The 19,132-nt window shown below is 41.1% G+C and overlaps 1 protein-coding gene across 1 annotated transcript; it reads left to right on the top strand.

Moving 5' to 3' along the window:
• The first annotated feature begins 547 nt into the window (after nt 1-547).
• On the top strand, nt 548-9,819 carry prox2 (prospero homeobox 2). Its single transcript, XM_031278802.2, has 5 exons — nt 548-642; nt 2,111-3,730; nt 5,582-5,689; nt 7,172-7,366; nt 8,972-9,819. The coding sequence occupies exons 2-5, from the start codon at nt 2,177-2,179 to the stop codon at nt 9,137-9,139; spliced, it is 2,025 nt and encodes a 674-aa protein (XP_031134662.1). The 5' UTR covers nt 548-642; nt 2,111-2,176; the 3' UTR covers nt 9,140-9,819.
• Nucleotides 9,820-19,132: the final 9,313 nt, after the last annotated feature.

Raw genomic sequence — 19,132 nt, 5'->3', positions numbered from 1 at the left:
CATATAAGTTAAGATGATTTTTTTCAACTGACAAAGCTAATCTTTGAGTAGGCCATTACCTTCAAATATTCTGCAGAGGATAGATAATAGTTTTATACTATATATAGGCTATTTGATAGTTTTTATTAATAATTACGTGTAGCCTACTTTCGTTTTCACTCCTGTCTCACTCCTCCACTGCTGGGCTACCAATTGGTACAATTGCCCTTTGAAGACACTACAAAAATAATTGACTGATTAAATAATAGCAGTATATTATAGTCTATAGAGTTATGTAACCCTACATCATATATGCATGTACCTTATTTCAGTTATAGGCTAGATTCATCTGAATTATTGGCCTATGCATATGGGCTGGCATATATGCATAATATTTCCAAATTACCAGCTATTTTTGGAAATAATTTCGTATAGGCTTTAATCCATCAGTTTTAAAACCCAGTTTTCAACCACTAGCTATTAGTCCAACACCTTACACATACTTTCCTCCTCTTGACATTATGTGAGTGATGTGTGACCACCACATTGCTTTCACATGGCCACGCCCCAGCTCCGTCTGATGCCTCGACTCTCCTGCGCTGCTACTGTCCATCTCACAGTGTGCGCAGGCCATCAGCTCGGCAGCACTTCCCAGCGCAACAGGTAAGGTCCCATCACAGCCGCTCACTCTCTCTCTCTCTGTGATCGTGGTTAAACTGCAGCCCTGTAGTGTGACAAAGTGCATGCCTGCAGCTCACCCCGCTTAAAAACTCATCACTAGAGTTTAGTGGTTTTTCATGAGAGGTGCGTTTGACACTCTGACGCATGCTTTAACAGTACAGCTGACAACTATAATCACATTTGGTGAGTTTTTAATTAGGTTATCAAGTGTTTATTGACTATTAAGTGAATGTTTCAGTTTTTATAACTATAAAAATATTCGGTTTGCTTATTGAGATTATAGTTTCATATACACATTAGTTTCACATTTTTAAAAATGAATTGTAGCTACATTTTATGTTCTTCTTCAGGTGGGCATCAGCTAATTCACCATTTATTCACAAACAGTAGGTCTACAGCCTGTTACAGTATACTGCATGACATTTTCAAAATGTAAAGAGTAAAGGAAACAAACAATTAAATTGTCACAGACTTTGCTCTGTAAAATAACTGAATTGTTTTTACAAATGTTTTCCTAAATGAGTTTGGTCTTTCTGATATAATGTTTAATTATATTAAAAGTAAGAAATAGAAACGTAAGTGGGACTGATATAGAATCCAATGTCTAGAAATAAATAGTAGAATCTGTACTTTTCAAGTGCATCGTTTCATTCAGAAGTATTTTTTAATTAGTTTAACAATGCACTTGCAGTACATGTTGTGAGTTAATGTGTTACAGCACAAAGCATATTATAAAATACACTTTTAAAGTAATGAAGCCAGTGACCATAGAATTAGGAAATTGAGCTTTTTTTTTTTTTTTTACCAATGATCAAGAGATGATCATACCTTAAGATGACAACCAAAGAAAACAGATGTTTTCATAATACTTTCTTTTGTATATAATGTATACACAGAGCCGTTTCTGTGCGTGGTCTGTAGCTTTCAGAAGCTGGAATTTACCTTTCATGAATATTACAGTTGTTCTTTTTATCCTTTGTGTTATCCATTATTACAACCTCAAGATGAAATGATACAAAAGAACACAATCCCTTATTGATCAAGGATTTCTTCTTTTTTTATTTTTTTTAACAGAACTGAGGATCTTGCAAATAATGTCGGGTTCTTTGATTTTCTATAACACAGTAATTCTACATTTGCTTGTTAATGTAGACATTTTAAAATCACAAGTGTAATTTCAGGTTTTCTAAACAAAATGACAGAATTATCTGTGAATGTTGTATGTATTTAATTAATTAATGTACTGGTAATCATTTTACAAATTAATATACTTTATCTTTGCTATCTACCCAAAGCATAAAGAGACATTGCATTATTTTGTCATAACAGTTTGATTTGAATGTCAGGATTTAAGAAAAATAAAGGGCTATAGCACATTTTTGTCTTATTTTAAAATGTGTTTTTTCATTATTTATTATCGTAACTGTGTTTCACTTTTCTGTCCTTTCAGATTCTTGCATTTCACATAACTCTGATTGCGCGCGTGTAGCCGAAGCAGCCAGTTTTCTCACTGAGCATGAACCTCAGTCTTCCCGACCAGAACATGCACAACTCCAGTGAATGCTGCCTAGAGGACGACAAACCTGATGTCATGTTGCCTTGCTTCCGCAGAAACATGTATGACGAGCCTCTGGCCTCATACTCCAGCGGATCCATCATCTCTCAACTCCTCCGCAAGACAATCCACAACAAGAGGGCACTAGATGAAAGTCATTTCTATCTTTCCAGCTCCACTGCCGCTGACTCCTGCCAGGAGGACCAGTGCAGCGTCTCCTCAAGGGACAGCACGGTGGAAGCTGCCTCCCCCAGCGGTCATGTTTCTACAGGAGCCAGCCTGGAGGGGGAGCATCCCATGACTGACCATCTGCAGGCAAAGAGAGCCAGAGTGGAGAACATTATCAGAGTCATGGCGGGCTCTCCCAACAGCAGGCAACATGGAGACAGTGAGAGGTCTGACACAGATGCCAGAGACACCAGAGAGGCCAGAGAAGCATACAGAGAGAACAAACGTAAGCAGCGGTTGCCTCAACATCAGGAACACAGTGTAGGAGGACCGGCAAACAGAAGACCTGGAAGCAGCAGTAGTGATAACTGCAACACCAAGGATGAGGAGTGTCACAAGCTGAAAGAGCAGCTCCACAGCATGCAGAGGCTGTTACGTCAGCTCCAGGAAAAGTTCCTTCAAGTTTACAACCAGGAGGACCCTGAACACAACGACAGAGATGAGACAGAAGTCGCTGTTGAGCACGACACCATGGGAGAAAGCACAGAGCCACGCTACGTAAGCACTGATGATGATTTTGAAAGGAAGAATAGCAGAGTGACTGCAGCGTGTAAGGACCGAATGAAAGTAGTTGGTTACCTGGTACACCAGAGAGAAAGTCAGAACCTGCAGGAAACCCTGAAGCAGGAGCTCTCCAGGGCTGTGAATGACTGTGTGGACAAAGTATTCAAGAAGGTGTCCTCCACTGGGCTGGATCTGTCCCCTCAGCAGCGCATGTGCTCATCTCCAGAGATGCAGCTCAGCATGGGTGCAGACAGGAAGAGCCAGCAGGTGGGCTCCACCCAGGAACAGCCCCATGCTGAGGAGGCTGCAGTGAAACCCCGCTCTTTGGAGTATTATGAACGCTCTGAGGCTCAAAGCCCACAGGACCAGACGGAGGCGCTGTCACTGGTGGTCCGCAAGCCGGCAGTGACCCCTCTGAGCTCAGTTACTCCGACAGTGAAGAGGCCCTATCCTGTGCACCAGACACCATTTCAGTTCAATTACAGCACCCCTCTGCATGACAGTCAGATCCTAGAGCATCTTCTTAAGTACGGGCCCCATTCCAACTTCGGGGGTCTCCCTTGCATGCCCCCATCAATGGACAGGACCTCCCCCGACTCAGTGGACCTGCCCTGGGACACCATCGCCATGAGGTCCAAGGTGACATCCAGCCACCTCGGCCACCACCCTCGTCCCTCCGCCCTGGGGGCAGTGACGGTCGACAATCTGTGTCTCCCTCATGTCAAGATCGAGTGCGGTGAACTGCAGAGCATGGCTGAGCGAAACCCCTACATGTCACTCAACATATCCTTTCACTTAAAAGAAATATTTCGAGCCAGAGTGGCTTTGCTTTTTGCCTTTGCTTGATGCAGGATTTAGAACTATATTGTTTAGTAATGATGATTAAAAAATGAAAAAACAGTGACTTTACTGTGTAAATACAAAACACATATTACAGAATGACTACATTTTATAATACATTTATTTTTTTAAGACTTCAAAAACAATCTACTTGTACAAATTTGCAGTGAAAATCTTGATGTCACATCATATTCTGTACTATTCCCGCTACAGCAGAATATGTTTGATAATATCTCATATATACTGTATTTATCTTTTTATTTTATACAACCCACCCCCCTCCTATATTGCTTCATCATATAGCTCTTCCATTTGAAAAATGGCTGATTGATGCTCATTGCAGCATGGGCAGTTCTAGTAACAAACTTCAAGGAGAATTTTTTCTTTGATCTTGCTAACCCCATAGAAAATTATAGCGTCTTCTTTAATCTGAGCAGAGTAATGACTTTAAGTTTAGAAAAAGACAAATAAAAAGGAATACAAGGCTTTGATAAGAATTGCCAGGAACAAAAGCCAATTTTTCAAAGGCAGAAAAAGCATCAGTTTCTGTTTCAGGAAGCATCGTTTTTTCAGACTTGAAAAGGTGCAGGATCTATTTCTCCATCATCAGAGTGATAGGGGTGCATCTAAAAGGTCACATCTGAGTGCTGGTGGAAACCAAAAGTGCCTCCCAACCATAACACTTGAGCTCTTGTCTTGAGCATTTGTTGTTGGATACCTTTGTCAGAATGTACATGATTGAAATAGAGTGCAAGATAACAGTTGTTTTGCCTCATAGGAACTCAAAGAAAGTCCCTCTGGGATAAGTTGTTCTATTCAGGGAAAACATTTTTTTTTTTTTTTTTTTTTTTTTGTTTGTTTGCTAACATCCACAATCAATATGATTCGAATAATATCTACATTTCATCTTTCTTTGCCCAAGTTAATTAAAATAAATAATTTGTTTACTATCGCTCTTTATAAAGTAAATTATCCTAAAATAGTCACAAAAGTGTTCAGTTTTGTTGATTCTCTTGTCGTAAGGCATTAGATAGGAATATTATGTGGTGCCTCTCAGGATTCACTTTATCTTTATGGAGCAAAGAGCTCTGCTTCTCTTTGAACAATACCACATAAATCTTTCATCCAAACTTCAGTATTTCAAAGGTAGGGTTCCCTAATAAATGTATGGCGTGGTGACCTGATAAGGAAATATTATGACCTAAGGCATGGTGGTGGTGGACTACAGAGGAAATGCTTCTGAGCATCTTCATTGCCATAGGGGGAATGCTTGAGAAGGTATTGCATTTATTAATACTGGCAATAAAGAAAATATATGTTGAATGTTACACCATTTAAATTGTTTTTTACCACATAACCTAAGAAACAATTTAGAAAATATATTATGTGTAACTTTTTACTTTTTTGTAACATTTTACAAAATTTTTGCAAGGTTTTTTTCCAAGGGAAAAATACATAGCAACATATGTCATCTTTAAATCAACTTAATTATATCAGAAAATCATCTCCTTTTTTCTAAACATTTCAAAACAAGCTGTCATAACATCCAGGCATGAAGTGCTTTGCTTTCTAATTAAAAATCTCTAATCTAATTCGTAATTCTGTTTTGCCAATAAGCACATGTTAGGGTCATTATTGACTCCCTGGTTAATGCCGAGCTGTTCTTTAGGGAAATTCAATTTAGCTGAAGATTGAGGCAACACAATACTCTGGTCTACTATCACTTTGCAAAGGACTGTATGCTGTGTGTTGTATTTAATTGCCAGTTTTTTCTGCCTTAACATAAATGTGAACATCCAGGAGGGTCTCACCCCGAGCCATCTGAAGAAGGCAAAGCTAATGTTCTTCTACACCCGCTACCCCAGCTCCAATGTGCTGAAAACCTTCTTCCCTGATGTCAAGGTAACTTCTTTTTTTTATGTAAAAAATAAATCTCTTTTTTAATTTAAAGTCGCAAACAACCAACAGGATTGTTTGCCCTGCATTTAACTCCCGGGTATCTACTTGTCAGTGTGTGTTTGGGACAAAAAAATCAGCAGTGTGTCGGAGGAGAGAAACAAAAACGCAGAGGGTTTAAATAACAAAGCCACTGAGCTGCTAGTATGTCCTGGGGGCAGAGGGAGATACAGGGGCATTCTCTCTTTAAAAAACCCACTCCAGTCAGCAAATGGAGTGACAAAGGACTCTGTAGGCAAGGCATTGCTATTGAGTGTCAACAGAGAGTTGGTATTAGAGACTTGTGCGGCAGCAACCAGGCGGCGATGAGCTGGCCCTAAACACAACATCCTGTGTATTTTGGCCTTGGGCTCGTGTCATGCCTCCTCTTCTATCTCCTTCTTTTGTCTTCTCTCTTGTCTCCTTATCTGTCTCCTGTTGTTTGTTCTTCTCATTCATCCTATTTATCTCTGCGTTCTACTCTTTAATCTTTTCCAGTAGGAACAGTACATGCTTCCTGCTTATGAGCTCCCACTCTTACCTCCTCTCTTGCCTACCTTCTAATTTTTTAAGAGTTTCTCTTCCATCTCCTCTCCTATGTTTTCTCCTTCCACCGTGGCCCTGGATCTTTGAGCCAGTGCGGGCCCCTGCCTCTCAATCTGCTCTGACCCCCGGGGTCAGGGGGGAGGATGCTGTTGCTGCAGCCCTGCGAACGTCTCCTCCTTGCTTACAATCCTGTGGTGGGAAGTGGCACTGAACAAAAGAGCACCTAATCCCAGTGTCTGATTCCATCCTATCAGCCTGAGTCAATGAGAGGGAAGCTTCCTTCTGTCCTTATGCTGCCGCTTTCTCACCCACCACACCAGAGAGAAGAAGCGTCTTTGATGCCTGCCCAGCCCTTAGGCATTTTTTTTCTGTCTTTCTGGATGAGGAGATAGAATAACAAGACTAATGTCAAGACTGAGTTTAGAAATACAGAGTCCTGACAGATGTTTTTTCACCCCGGACATTGGTGGGAAAAGCTCAGAGCAATTAATGTCGCGAAGAGTGACAGACCATTTGGTGGCATTTTGCCCTACAGGTACCAAATGCAGGTTTTCAGTCAATTATGGAAAGGGTGGCTAATGCCAATGCATCAGTCGGCCATTTGATTTTTAATTGAAAAGCAGGGAAATTAATATTCTTTTTAATTTTTGTATGCTCTCATTGAAGTCTAAAATAAATTCTGAAATGACATATTTCATTAATCCCGAAAAGGATGGTCTCTGCTTTCCTTTGCCTTCTTCACTCAGAGATCAAAGGTCCGTAAAGCACTTCTGCAGCTGCTAGGGATTCATTATTTTGCTCAAGGACACTTAGCTGGACAGATTATTGTCAATGCAGGACCCTTGAATCTTCGGCTGTAAGCTTATGAATGGTATAAAGTGAAGTTTTCTTCTCCATTTCCAGTTCAACCGCTGCATCACCTCTCAGCTGATCAAGTGGTTCAGTAACTTCAGGGAGTTCTACTACATCCAGATGGAGAAGTTTGCCCGCCAGGCTATCGTTGACGGCATCAGTGATGTCAAAGACATGACAGTTAGCAGGGACTCAGAGCTGTTCCGGGCACTGAACATGCACTACAATAAAGCCAATGACTTCCACGTAAGTGTCACTCATTAGTCATTCCTCTTTTATGTTGCCGTTTGTATCATTTGTGTAGAGATGATTCTATCAGAATTTTTGCTCATGAGGTTTTGTCTAAAAAGGTATTGCTCTCATTCTGTACACTGTGTGACAGATGAACAAGGTTATTCGTTTTATGGCAGCCGTTTAGCTTAGCTTAGCATAAAGACTGGAAACGGGGAAACAGGTAGCCTGGCTCTCTCTGAAGGTAACAGAATCCACCGACCAGCACCTCTAAAGCTCACTAATTAACATGTATTATCTTGTTTTTTTTTAATTATGAGCAGTTGCCCAGCAACCATGAATTGTTGAATTCTTTTTTTTTCACTTTGTTTTTAATTAGTGGGCTCTGGAGGTGCTGGTAGGTTGATTTTGTTACCTTAGGACAGGGCCAGACTAGCTGTTTCTCCTTGTTTTTATTCTTTATGCTAAGCTAAGATAACTGGTTGCTTGATATTTAACAGACAGACATGAGAGTGGTATTAATCTTTGGATCTAACTCTGCCAGATAGTGAATAAGCATATTTCCCAAAATGCCCAACTATTCCTTTAAAGCATTGGAGTTGACACATTCATCACAGCAGTTACTAACCTGCTGAAGTATGCCCTCCTGTCAGCATGTAGCCATGGTCACGTATGTCGTGCTATGACCTGTGTGTCACACTGCACCTGTGGCTGGCCAGCCTTTACAGCCATTATCTAAACTCCAGAGTGATGCTTTATCAAACTGTGGGAAGAGGAAGCCGCAAAATCCTACTAAAACAACTCAGGATTAGAGGACCAGTACGCCTGAGCGAGACTGAGATTGCTACTGATGCGGAATGCTGAGAAAGACGCTGTGGATTCCGAGGGAGAAGGCCGTTTGGTGGGAAAGGGACGGGACCGTTTTCTTTACCTTGGGACCAAGACATTCCTTTCCCAGGGATGCTTTTGTGTCAGGAGATGAGGGGAAAGAAAAATAACATATGCCAACAACTGTTGTATTAACTGGTCAGTGGATGGGAAACAAGGGCTGCAGGGCGGGTTTCTCCCAGCATCCCTTGCATCAAGACTTCATTTGTTGATGCGTTTTAATCCTGCTGTAGTTATGGGCTACTTAGCCCAACTTTAACCGCATCAAATCCTTACTTAACCACAATTATTTCTAAGTTCATACCTAAACCTAACCTATATCAAATAATTTTAATCTTCTTGCCATATTCCTTGTGGGATTCAGAACCGTGCTTTGTTGACTGGCCCTGTCAGCGCTGGGTGAAATCCGTGGGAAGATAGCTCACCAGTAGTTAGTTAACGTTCAAGAAAACAAGACTAGCTAATCAAACAGGCCTCTAAATGAAAGCTAATGATCACAGCATTGCATTTATTGTATGTGTGCAGAGAACAAAGAGATGAGCTCCCTTTCATCAGTTTGAGTGTTTGAAGAATTGCGCTACAGGTCTTCATTTCATATGTTTTTGACTTTGAGAAAACTGAAGACAGATTGTTCAGTATGCTTGTAACACAGCATAACATGAAGTACTTTTTCATTATTAGAATGTGATTTATTGATTCATCTTATACGTTTCCACTTGTTCTCTTTTGCAGGTGCCAGACAGATTCCTGGAGGTTTCTGAGATCACCTTGCACGAGTTTTACAGTGCCATTTCTGCAGCCAAAGATTCAGACCCCTCTTGGAAAAAGGCCATATACAAGGTGATCTGTAAACTGGACAGCGACGTTCCAGATGAGTTCAAGACATCTTCCTATTTATAGACTGAAGTGGAGAATTATAGCCGTGAAGGAACTTGTCTAGAACTAGTGAACTAGTCACTTGACAGTATTATTTCATCCTTTCTTGTAGTGCATTTTAGTGAGGTGAAATGTAGATGTTGGATAATTAATCATGTTGCAGATCTGTGAAAACACACACAGACACATCATTTTAAATATTGATAAGCTATCTATAGTCTAAAATGCTGTATGTTCTACTTTTACAAACAAGCAATCATTCATAAGTATTAATGCTCTTGTGGTTTATTCTATTGTTTAGTGTTTACTTGTATAATCTGCCTCAACACATTTAGAGAGTTACTGAGTTTGTAGGTGTGTAAAAATGTTTACAAAGTGTAATCATTCTTTTGATATTGTGAAACTATAGTGTAGCCTGATTTAGCTGAACTGGAAGAGTTTTTTTTTGGCAATTACCGTCAGTATTAGTTTGCTTTTAATTCAATTTGATAGCTGTGTGTTGTGTAAACGTACATACGCTGTTGTTGTATGTTGCATAATGTTCTTTAATTATGTTGTAAACTTTTAGCTTGACAGAATGTGCATGGGAAAATAATGCAAGTAACTGTTATGGTTTCATTATCATGTATAAAGGTCATGTAAAGTACAATCATTTTCCGATATTTCATTCACAGAAATTGTACTGGATGATTATTAAAATTAAAGATGCACTAAATTATAATATAAAACTTGTGTGTTATGCTGTTCTTTGGCAATACATGAACATATTTTAAAGTTTGAAGAAGACACACACCAGGTATATGCTTTGTATTTGGTTGTAAATGTTTTACTCTCCCTATGAAAATACTGTGGCCCCTGCCGAGCCCCTAAGGTGCCTCTAATCCACGTGCACCAGCCAGCTGTTAAATGTCCCCCAAACTATGCTGTTCACATTGTTCACCGAAGCCAATTCAAGTCAACTTTCTAAGGCCTGCATTCATTGTGTGGCCGGTGCGGATGCGGACAACTGCCATGTCTTAAAAACAGCCACAATGCATTCCCTCCTAATGACTAACGCCCGAGGTGACCTCATATCACAGTTGTGCCACCAAAGCAAAATTCCGCAAACCCGTTGACTCTTTCTTCCAGGCACCCACTCAAAGCACGCTGATCGCAAACACACAAGCACATGCACACACAAGTATAGTGATGGCACAAAAATCACAGATGAGCTATGTTGGATGCCTTGGGCTTAATATAAACCAGAAAATCACAGCAGTGAATTAAATGTGATGAATTCAATTCAGTGACAATTGTTTATTTCACTCTGTTGTATTTAGCACATCAATACTTGTATGTCCACAGGTAATTGTATCCCTTAAACTTTAACAAAAAGGCAACAAGGTGCCTTTAAAATAAGAGAATAAAGACAGGAATGCACAACATCATGGACCACTTTTATAAACTGTTTCTTATCACTGTGTGAGATTACATTGTCTGTGTGCAAAACCAAACATTTAATAGGAAAACCAATTAGGCACCAAAGCACCAATTACATCAGAAATGATAACATTAAGGAAATTAAAACATTAGTTGAATTGGTTGATGACAAAGACTGGAGACAATAAACCTCACTAATCTTTTAATAGATATTTCTTTTCAATTAGATCTGTCTTCTTCAGTAAATTGATTTACATTCTCAGCTCAATTAAATGCCTCTGGTCGAACCAAAGTGCTTTGCTCAAATTAATTTGTTGTGTAACATTTTCTGAACAAGACTTGGTAACCTCTGATATAATGAAAGAAAACAAAGAAAATGCCTTCAGTTTGTTTGACTGCCTCTGGCTGACAAGGCTTCAACTTGAACAGCGGCAGCGCGATAGGAAATTATGTTCTGTATTAGAGAGTCTCAGATAAAACACAGCATGCTTTGTAATGAAGATGAAATGAGAAGTAAATGGCAACAGGGCGTCATAAAATGTAAACAAAAACAAATCTGTTCTGTCGTGGAACAGATTTGTGTTATGCTTTTAACCTCATAGAAAAGCACATTTATGAGAAAAAAAAACAACAAGTAAGGATTTTAATGAAGCTGTAGTTTTCTCAATCGCACACTGCAAGAGAAAAAATGAAGACAAAATTTGAATTCATCAGCTTAGTTCTTAGAGATGAACAGAAAAGAGTAACAGCATCACCTAGTGAATCTCTGGTGTAATACACGCAGCTGAGCTCGCCTCAAACTCAATTGACTCATCTCGCAAGTAGGATAATCTTTAGTGTATATGAATAGTTTTTTAGCCGATCACTAGTATTCTTTTAAAATTAAATCTACTCCATAAATCTGTTTTAATCCGTTGAATATGCAGCATCGGATTCTATTGTGTACAAAAGTCTCCACACAGGGGTGCACTTGTCACTGTGTAGAAAATGAACTGAGGGATTTTTCAACACTGATCAATTGTTTCAACCAGCAAGGACTTCAGGGAAGCGGACACTGTGAAATCTTTTATAATTGTCAACATTGTATTATACATTTGTGGGTTAAAAAAGCATGGCTGATTGTGTACAGTCAATGTATGTGTGTGGTGTGATATTAATGGGAAAATGAGCCAGTGTCTCCTTAGCAGGGTCCTGGAAAGACAAAGGCAGGATCAAACACCCCTGAGCTGGAGACAAAAGCAGCTGTGGGACCGGGGGCATTGGGAGAGTCCCTCTGTTTAATCTCCTGCTCATAGATACAGGCTTTTTGGCAGGCTCAGGGTGCAGGGAGCAATAGTGAGTGCAACTTGAGAATGGAGGCCACTGACTTTAGGCTGCCCTTCAGACAACCACTTCTTGGTGTAGTTTGGTGTGATCACCAGTAAATCTTTATTAATTTTAATTGGAGCCCCCATTTAAAAGAGCAATTAAAGCGGATTAATCGAGCCCATCCCGTATAATGTCTTCTGTTAATTAGTTTGTCAGCACTGTTTTAATATCGCTTAATGACTTCATATTTCAGGGATGACATTAAAGGGATGCTGAAGGAAAAGAAATGGGCTTATCACAATGCGCTGCTTTAATGGGAGATGTCCCCCGCCAGCGGGCAAGGTCAGGCCTGGGGCCGCTGGGGAGGAAGAGGCTTCAGGGTGGCACTGAGGCAGCCACCTCCAGGGAAACACTGCCTCACACACTGCCACACAGTCAATGTTGTACATACCCTCATTCACTCAGGCTACAAATAATTCTGGGATTGGGTAGAATGCAGAAGTGTTGATCCTCTGTTTTAGCTCTTTTGCCTTGTCTATTTTGGATAAAGATGGGAAAGTTTAGGGAAAACAGATGAGGATGAAGTAACTCAGACTCTCAGAATGATTCACTCACTCAAATTGCTCTGCAGACAACCAAGCCACCAGGATGCTGCATGCCAGATATCATATCTGCAGATCAACACTAACTGACAGCTATAGCAGTAGTGCCAAGAGTGCCAAAAGATTTTTTCATTTTCATTTTCACATTTGTTAATATCATAGATTTTGGCCACTTGTGGGACACATATCCATATACAACTTTCACAATCTGTTGCTGTTCCCGTCCTCATATCTGTATGAGCTAAAATACAAGACAAGGAATTAATTAGTTGTATTAGTTTGTTAAAATAATTCCTACAACAGATGGCGTGTCATTTTAGGTGTAAAGGGTGCATGTGTTGGGTGGGTGTGGTGGGAAAAAGGAGGTGCCATAAAAAAGAAATTCCTATGAAGGGGTTCCATGGTTTGAAAAAGATTAGGAGCCACTGTTGTTAAGCAAACCAACTAAAGTTGAACATCCACAAATACTAAATATATTTAATGGGTCTAATGCTCTACTTTTATTTTGTAATAACTTACAGTATAGGCTACTCCCTTTTTTGTGAAATACCAGATGTTTAACAGAAGCATTGATTAACTGAAAATGCTCCTCTGGTGGATGTTAACACAAAATTGAACTCCTTTTTAAAAAAGATTTGCTGCACAGTAACAGTGCCTCGCATAGTGCCTGCACATTAGCCCGTGATGCTCCCTACACAGTGACACTGAGCTAAAGGTGGCTCAGCAGCAAGAAGTTGATAAAAACCAACAGCACATCCTCCTTATTTCAGTTCTGGCTGGCGTGCATCCCTGCTAATTTGAGTGTGCCCTCGCACCTCCACTCTCCTCAGCAGATTCATAAATCTCATTCCCATTATCCCGCTAATTAGCCGGGATTACAGGAGCATGTAATGCCCCCGCTTCCCAATAGATTGATTGGAGGACGGTCTCTTTGTTTTGAAATCACTTCCTGATTGATGTACAGAGCCCTAGTTTGCAATTGTAATGGCCCAGATGTTAACAATCAAATGCGTTTCCGCTCCAGGAAGTAACAGTCTGTCATGGAAGAGGAGCCAGCCGAGCGTGTAACGACACATCACAGGAGTGTGGGGAAAGAGGGACTGCAGAGAAGGGGTTGGAGGGATGGAGGGATGAAGAGAGGGGGTTAGGTACTGGAGCCCTGGCTTGAATTGCTACTAAGAGGGGGCATAATGTCCATGCCCATATACTTCCATCTGAACAGTGTTGAAGCTTTGTGTTTTTGGTGACTTTTCTGGTTGTATTGGCTTTTCTGATGCTTTATTCTGATCTGGATTAGTTTTTTTTATTTCTTGAATTGGCCCTTTAATTATTTTAAACTGCAGGTGTCTGAAAAGTCCCATATTTATGACCATATTTAAAGGCTCACAAAAACTACCACAAAACTTCATCAGCACATTAGCGTTGAAGATGTTATCAGTGCCAGTTTCCACTCTGTCGAAGCGATCCACTTTGCAAACAGTAGAGGGCACTATTGTCTAACCAAACTGATTCCTTCGCCTTCCTCCTCATTCCTTTTTTCTTACCCTTCACCAATAAATCACTTTCCTGGATAGTTAATGGATATAGAAGCAGATCATGAGTGAGCTATCTGTGGGGCGATAATTTAAGTGAAGATCCCCACACTGATTGCAGTGAAAGGTTATTTATTTCAACAATAATGCAGGACACAAAGGGGGAATCTGGGCAAGATTACCAGCTAGGGTACGCTAGAGTGCTCATCTCCAATGGAGCAGCGTGTAAATTGGGTTCACTTTCCCCAATGAAAATACAGACTGCAGTTTATTTCAACTTTATGCACATGGAAGGCTGTGCTTCCCTCTCAAGGGTGGCTGGGGACTTAGATGGCTGTGTATATGAGCGGGGGTGGGTTTAGACCTTGAAAAATGCCCCTTTTGTCCCTGAGTCTCTGGAAGGCTGAACTATTGAGGTATGGTCCCCCATCCACCAGTTCCCACTCTCCTCTAATTAAAAAGCATGATGACAATAAGGAAATGGTCTAAAGCGTGTCGGCCTGAATAATGGACAGAATAAGCACAGGCTCCTAAATGGGACTGAGGTAAACTCTTTGTGTGTATCTTCCATTGTGTGCATGTTTGTATGCATGTGTGTTGTGTACAGTGGTGCTGGGCACTATTGATTGACTGTGTTGGTGGAGAACCGCAGGGCACAGAAGCCAGCTTGGCACAGATACTCCAGTTCTCCCCTCATGCAGAAAAATGCATGATTAAGGCCCAACTGACATGTCTAAAAAGTCCTGGAGAGAGAAGAGGAAATAGCTCCATATGCTGCCCCATGTGGTCACAGCATCCTGAAAGTATGGCACCACTCACTGTCTGGTTCTGCATCACTTCCAATAGCCTGTAATCACCGGGCTCTACAAACAATGCACTGGTCAACACATGCCACAGCAGAGTACAGGAACTTTGAAGGCTGCAGCGTACAATGCTCAGCACACTTGGGTATACAATGTATACTTTTACATGTCTGTCATGCTCCAGGCTTTCAACTATGCTGTCAGCCAAGATATGCATCGGACATGGATCCAATGATGTGTGAGATATAACCATTGGGTAAAGGATGGCAGCCCTTGAGCTGCATGATAAGCACTGTCACAGAGACATAACATATGTATCTATGCTATGCTTTGCTTAACGCTCCAGCAGGCTTTGGTTGACTTTACCTGGGGTGGCAGGTGAATTCCCTTGCCCAGTGCCATAGCTCAGGAGTGAGAGGATCAAAGCAGCAGTGTTTGAAGTAGTGTAGAGAATGAGTAGGTATGAAAAGCCAAGAGAGGTACAGTGAAGGGGCGTATTTAGGACTCCAAGGTTTGGACTCACCAGGGGGATCTCTATCCCCAGATGGGCCTCCTCATAATCAGACTCCTTCCTCAGGGTGATGGAAGCTAAGCAGCCCTCTCAGTGCATGCAGCCTTCCATCCAGATGGGTGGATCACAGGTCGAATCGTCCCAGACAACTGACTGGGGACATTTGGGTGGCTGGTCCCAGGGGGACAGCACGGGACAAGAGGGAACCTGCTGGAGACTGGCAGCTGCAGTACTCCCTCCTGGCCTAACACACCCGAGGGTGTGCCTGCTGCTCAGCTTGTGCCCCAGTGGCATGTGACAAATGGTGACATGCTTCTGCTCCCCTGCTTTGTTAGATCAGTGGCCCTGATTGAAAGCAACGCAGCAGGCATCTTTCAGATCCATATGTCTGCAAAAAGACAGAGGGAAAGGAACGACAGAGGGGGCAGACTCATCTGCAGCTTTAGCGAATGCTCAGACAAATGAAAATAAAGTGATATCATTCCAGCGCATAAACGTATGCAATTTTCTGCAATAATGGGGTACTGGAGATGAGCATGTGCACTGCCATCATTTTATTTACATATGGATGAGTCCATTTTTGTTTTTATGCACACCACTCTCTTCATTAAAATGTGCAGCTCAAGTCATTCAAAGGAGGATCATATTTCATAGAGGAATAAGGAGAGATCCAAAGGATTTTGAAGAAATAAAACAAGAAAGAAGACAACTGAGCCAGGCCTTCCACTGAAGTTCCAGCAGCCTTTATTAAAAGTGTGGCATGATTGATAACCTGTCAGTCATCGTAATAATCACGACCAATCCCGTCTCTCGCAGCCAGCTCTGCTTCCCGCCTTCATCCTTTATGCCCCTATCACCCCCAACACATCCACTTGCCATTGAAAACCTGTAATTGAATGAGTTTTTGTCATTATTGTGATTAATCATATTAATTTGAACTAATTAAGAGATGGTTTGAAGTTATGACAATTAGATTAATGAAATTAGTTTTAACTTTTTTTTACCCAACCTAATAAAAAAGGGAAAATCAGACCAGGACTGTTATGAAACAGTTGGCAATCTGGATTTTGGGACTAATTGAATGTCTGATTTTATTAATGATGAAATTTATAAAAGTCCTTGAGGGGGAAATTAACGCAGATTCAACTGCTAAGAGTGTAAAATTAATTAAAATTCCTGGAGATATTCCTGTCATTAAAGGCACAGGCCCTGTTAACCCTGATCCTACTGTGAATGGCTAGTGTGTACACACAGGGGCTCTCCACAGTGACTGGAGGGAGATATATGGGTTTTTAGGGATGACAGATAAGCTTCCCTTAACTGAAGTTATTAGGGGTTCAGTGCTGGAACTCTTTGTATTTGTTCAGGTTTTCCCTTACATTATTTCTTTACACTATAGATCCCAATCAAATTTAGAATACAATTCAAGATTCTTGTAGTCATTTTGAGAGCTCTGCATGGTCAGGCACGTGCCTGCAGTAGGGAACTACTTCAGCCCAGAAACATATCATATCATATCGTCTCAAATCATATCATATCATATTTATCATATCAATAGGCATTTTAAATAGGCTATTAATGATTTCAGAGTAAAAACAAAAGCTACATAAAAAAATGATAAATGTGTGAAAATGGAACAGATGAAAATCAGTAGCTGCAGCAGAGATTAAACTGCTGGTGTGTCGACAGCCGCAGGAGGGCAGAGCTCCGGTGACACTCTGAAAAAGATGCATGTTTAATGTATACCCTTACTGGGAAGTGTCAGGGGATGTGGGGGGTTTGGTCGCACCTTGGCCGGGGCTAGCAGTTTGTGAAAAGTACAGTAAAAAGATAGAATATAATAAATATCTATGTCATTATGGCTTAAGGTTAATATTAGGCCTATTGTACCTCAGCATAGGTGGAGAAAAAAAAGGTTGCGTATACCTTAATTAATCACCCGTTTAGCGCCCAGCAGGCTAAGTGATCCAAATCAAACACACCCAACAGGTGCATGCTTGGTCTGGCTAACATGCTAATTGCTAGTGAGGCCTTTCTGTGGTTTGTGCCTGCTCTGCCACAGTTGTGACTGCAGAGACTTATTGAAAATGTTTGAAAAAAGTGGGACAGAGAGGCTGAGACTGGTTATAGTAGGACGGAGAGGCTGAGTGAACTGGAGCAGATTGAGGAGGACACAAGGCGCACAAGACTCACAGATGTCAGTTGAGTGCAAAAAGCACACTGTGATAGTTATAGACAACCTATTTCTATGGTAGTAATTCTCTGCAGAGGACAATGTCAATGTTGCTAGCCAACAAAGCGTTGGTGTGTGTGTGTGTGTGTGTGTGTGTGCACGCTAAGCAGTGTGTAAAGTCTGTGCATTCTCTCCTTTGCATAATATGTGTGTTTCTGGTTGCAGATGCTGTGGAGTTTATATAGTTTATACATCTCGTGTTATCTGCCTCTGCAATGTTTTATTCTACTGTCGATTCTATAAGAGGTGTCCGGTTATTTTATTTATATGGCTTAATTGCTTGTTGCACCCGCCACAGTGTCCATAGGCTATTTATTTATTTTCGGTCAGTTTTGTTTAATTTGTTTAAAGTGTGAGTTTTGTCTCCTTTCTAGTAAGGCTACACTGGGAAAGGCAACTGCAAAGACAGCAGTTATGTCCAAACCAATGGTAAATACAGTATGTCCAGTAATTTGGTTTATGACTAAATACCTGCAAAACTAATGACATTTGCATCAGCCTCAGCTGTACTAAGTGTTAAGTTCTGATAAGGAAAAGTTAGCATACTAACACACTAAATTAAGATTGTGAACATGGTAAACATTAGACCTGCTAAACAGCAGAATGTTACAATGTTACCATGTGTGCCATGATTAACCTGCCTTCAGGTAGTCATACATTGTGATTGTCAGGTTACCGCATCAAGTAACCAAGGGTAATAAAAAAAAAAAACACTCTAAAATACCTTGAAAATGTAGCACATTGCACAACAAACTCTTGAGCCTTTATTTGCAATATCCCAATATTTGTCAGGAGAAGATGATACTTAACTTTCTTGTGCTACCACCAAATAAAAAAGTTAATTTCCATGTGGGTCAAACTGCAGTTTTTTGGGTCAATTCCAAGCAATCCCTGTCCTGTTGCTTGGCCGGTGCTAGTGATTGACACCCAGGTCAACCCCTGCCACTCCGGGTGCAGTGGGGGTCTGACACTTGTGTTGCACGGGCTCTGCGCGCTTCTTCAGCTCTGCATATTCACCAACCTGTCTCCCTCTCTGCAGGCCAATTCATAATTAACAGCTGTTGGCTTGTCAAGAGTGGCCCTGGCCGTGGCACACACACATATATTTATATTCACTGTGAAGACCCCCTTGCCATGGATGGATTTCAGAGGCCATGAACCCATCCTCTTTCCCTGAATGATAGACACTCACCTGAAAGCTCAAATACATACTTAGTCAACCTGCTCTCTCACCATCCCACCACCTTCCACTTCTCTCTCTGTCTGTCTCTCTCTTTCAGTTTCCCTGCATCTCTCTTTTTCTCTTCTCCCTCCTGCTCAGCACCTTCTGCCACCATGTCAGGAATTTTTGCATTAAGTCCAGTCCGTCTGGCCAGCGATGAGGCAATATGAAAATGAAGTGTGGCCGCGGCTGGGCCTTTGCTATGTGTGTTTGTCATGTCTGTTTAGCTGAAGTTGAAATGTAAATATAGACCACAGGAGATCTCAGCTGCGATAGGCTGCTTGAAATTCTAATAAACAAGTAGCTGTCCACCTGTAATAAATGATACCCATAAAAAGGGGTGATTCCTTGAGCAGATAAAGATGAAAAGTAATTGTTTGTGCTCAC

This window comes from Sander lucioperca, chromosome 18 (assembly GCF_008315115.2).
Source record: "Sander lucioperca isolate FBNREF2018 chromosome 18, SLUC_FBN_1.2, whole genome shotgun sequence".
NCBI lineage: Eukaryota > Metazoa > Chordata > Actinopteri > Perciformes > Percidae > Sander > Sander lucioperca.
This window is presented reverse-complemented; position numbering and strand designations above follow the sequence as displayed.

What these genes read in the sequence shown, in the direction of transcription:
- prox2 (XM_031278802.2), top strand. Translation starts at nt 2,177, where the DNA reads ATGAACCTCAGTCTTCCCGACCAGAACATGCACAACTCCAGTGAATGC. An exon ending in ACCCCTACATGTCACTCAAC is followed by an intron (nt 3,731 to 5,581) that starts ATATCCTTTCAC and finishes ATAAATGTGAAC; the next exon opens with ATCCAGGAGGGTCTCACCCC. An exon ending in CCTTCTTCCCTGATGTCAAG is followed by an intron (nt 5,690 to 7,171) that starts GTAACTTCTTTT and finishes CTCCATTTCCAG; the next exon opens with TTCAACCGCTGCATCACCTC.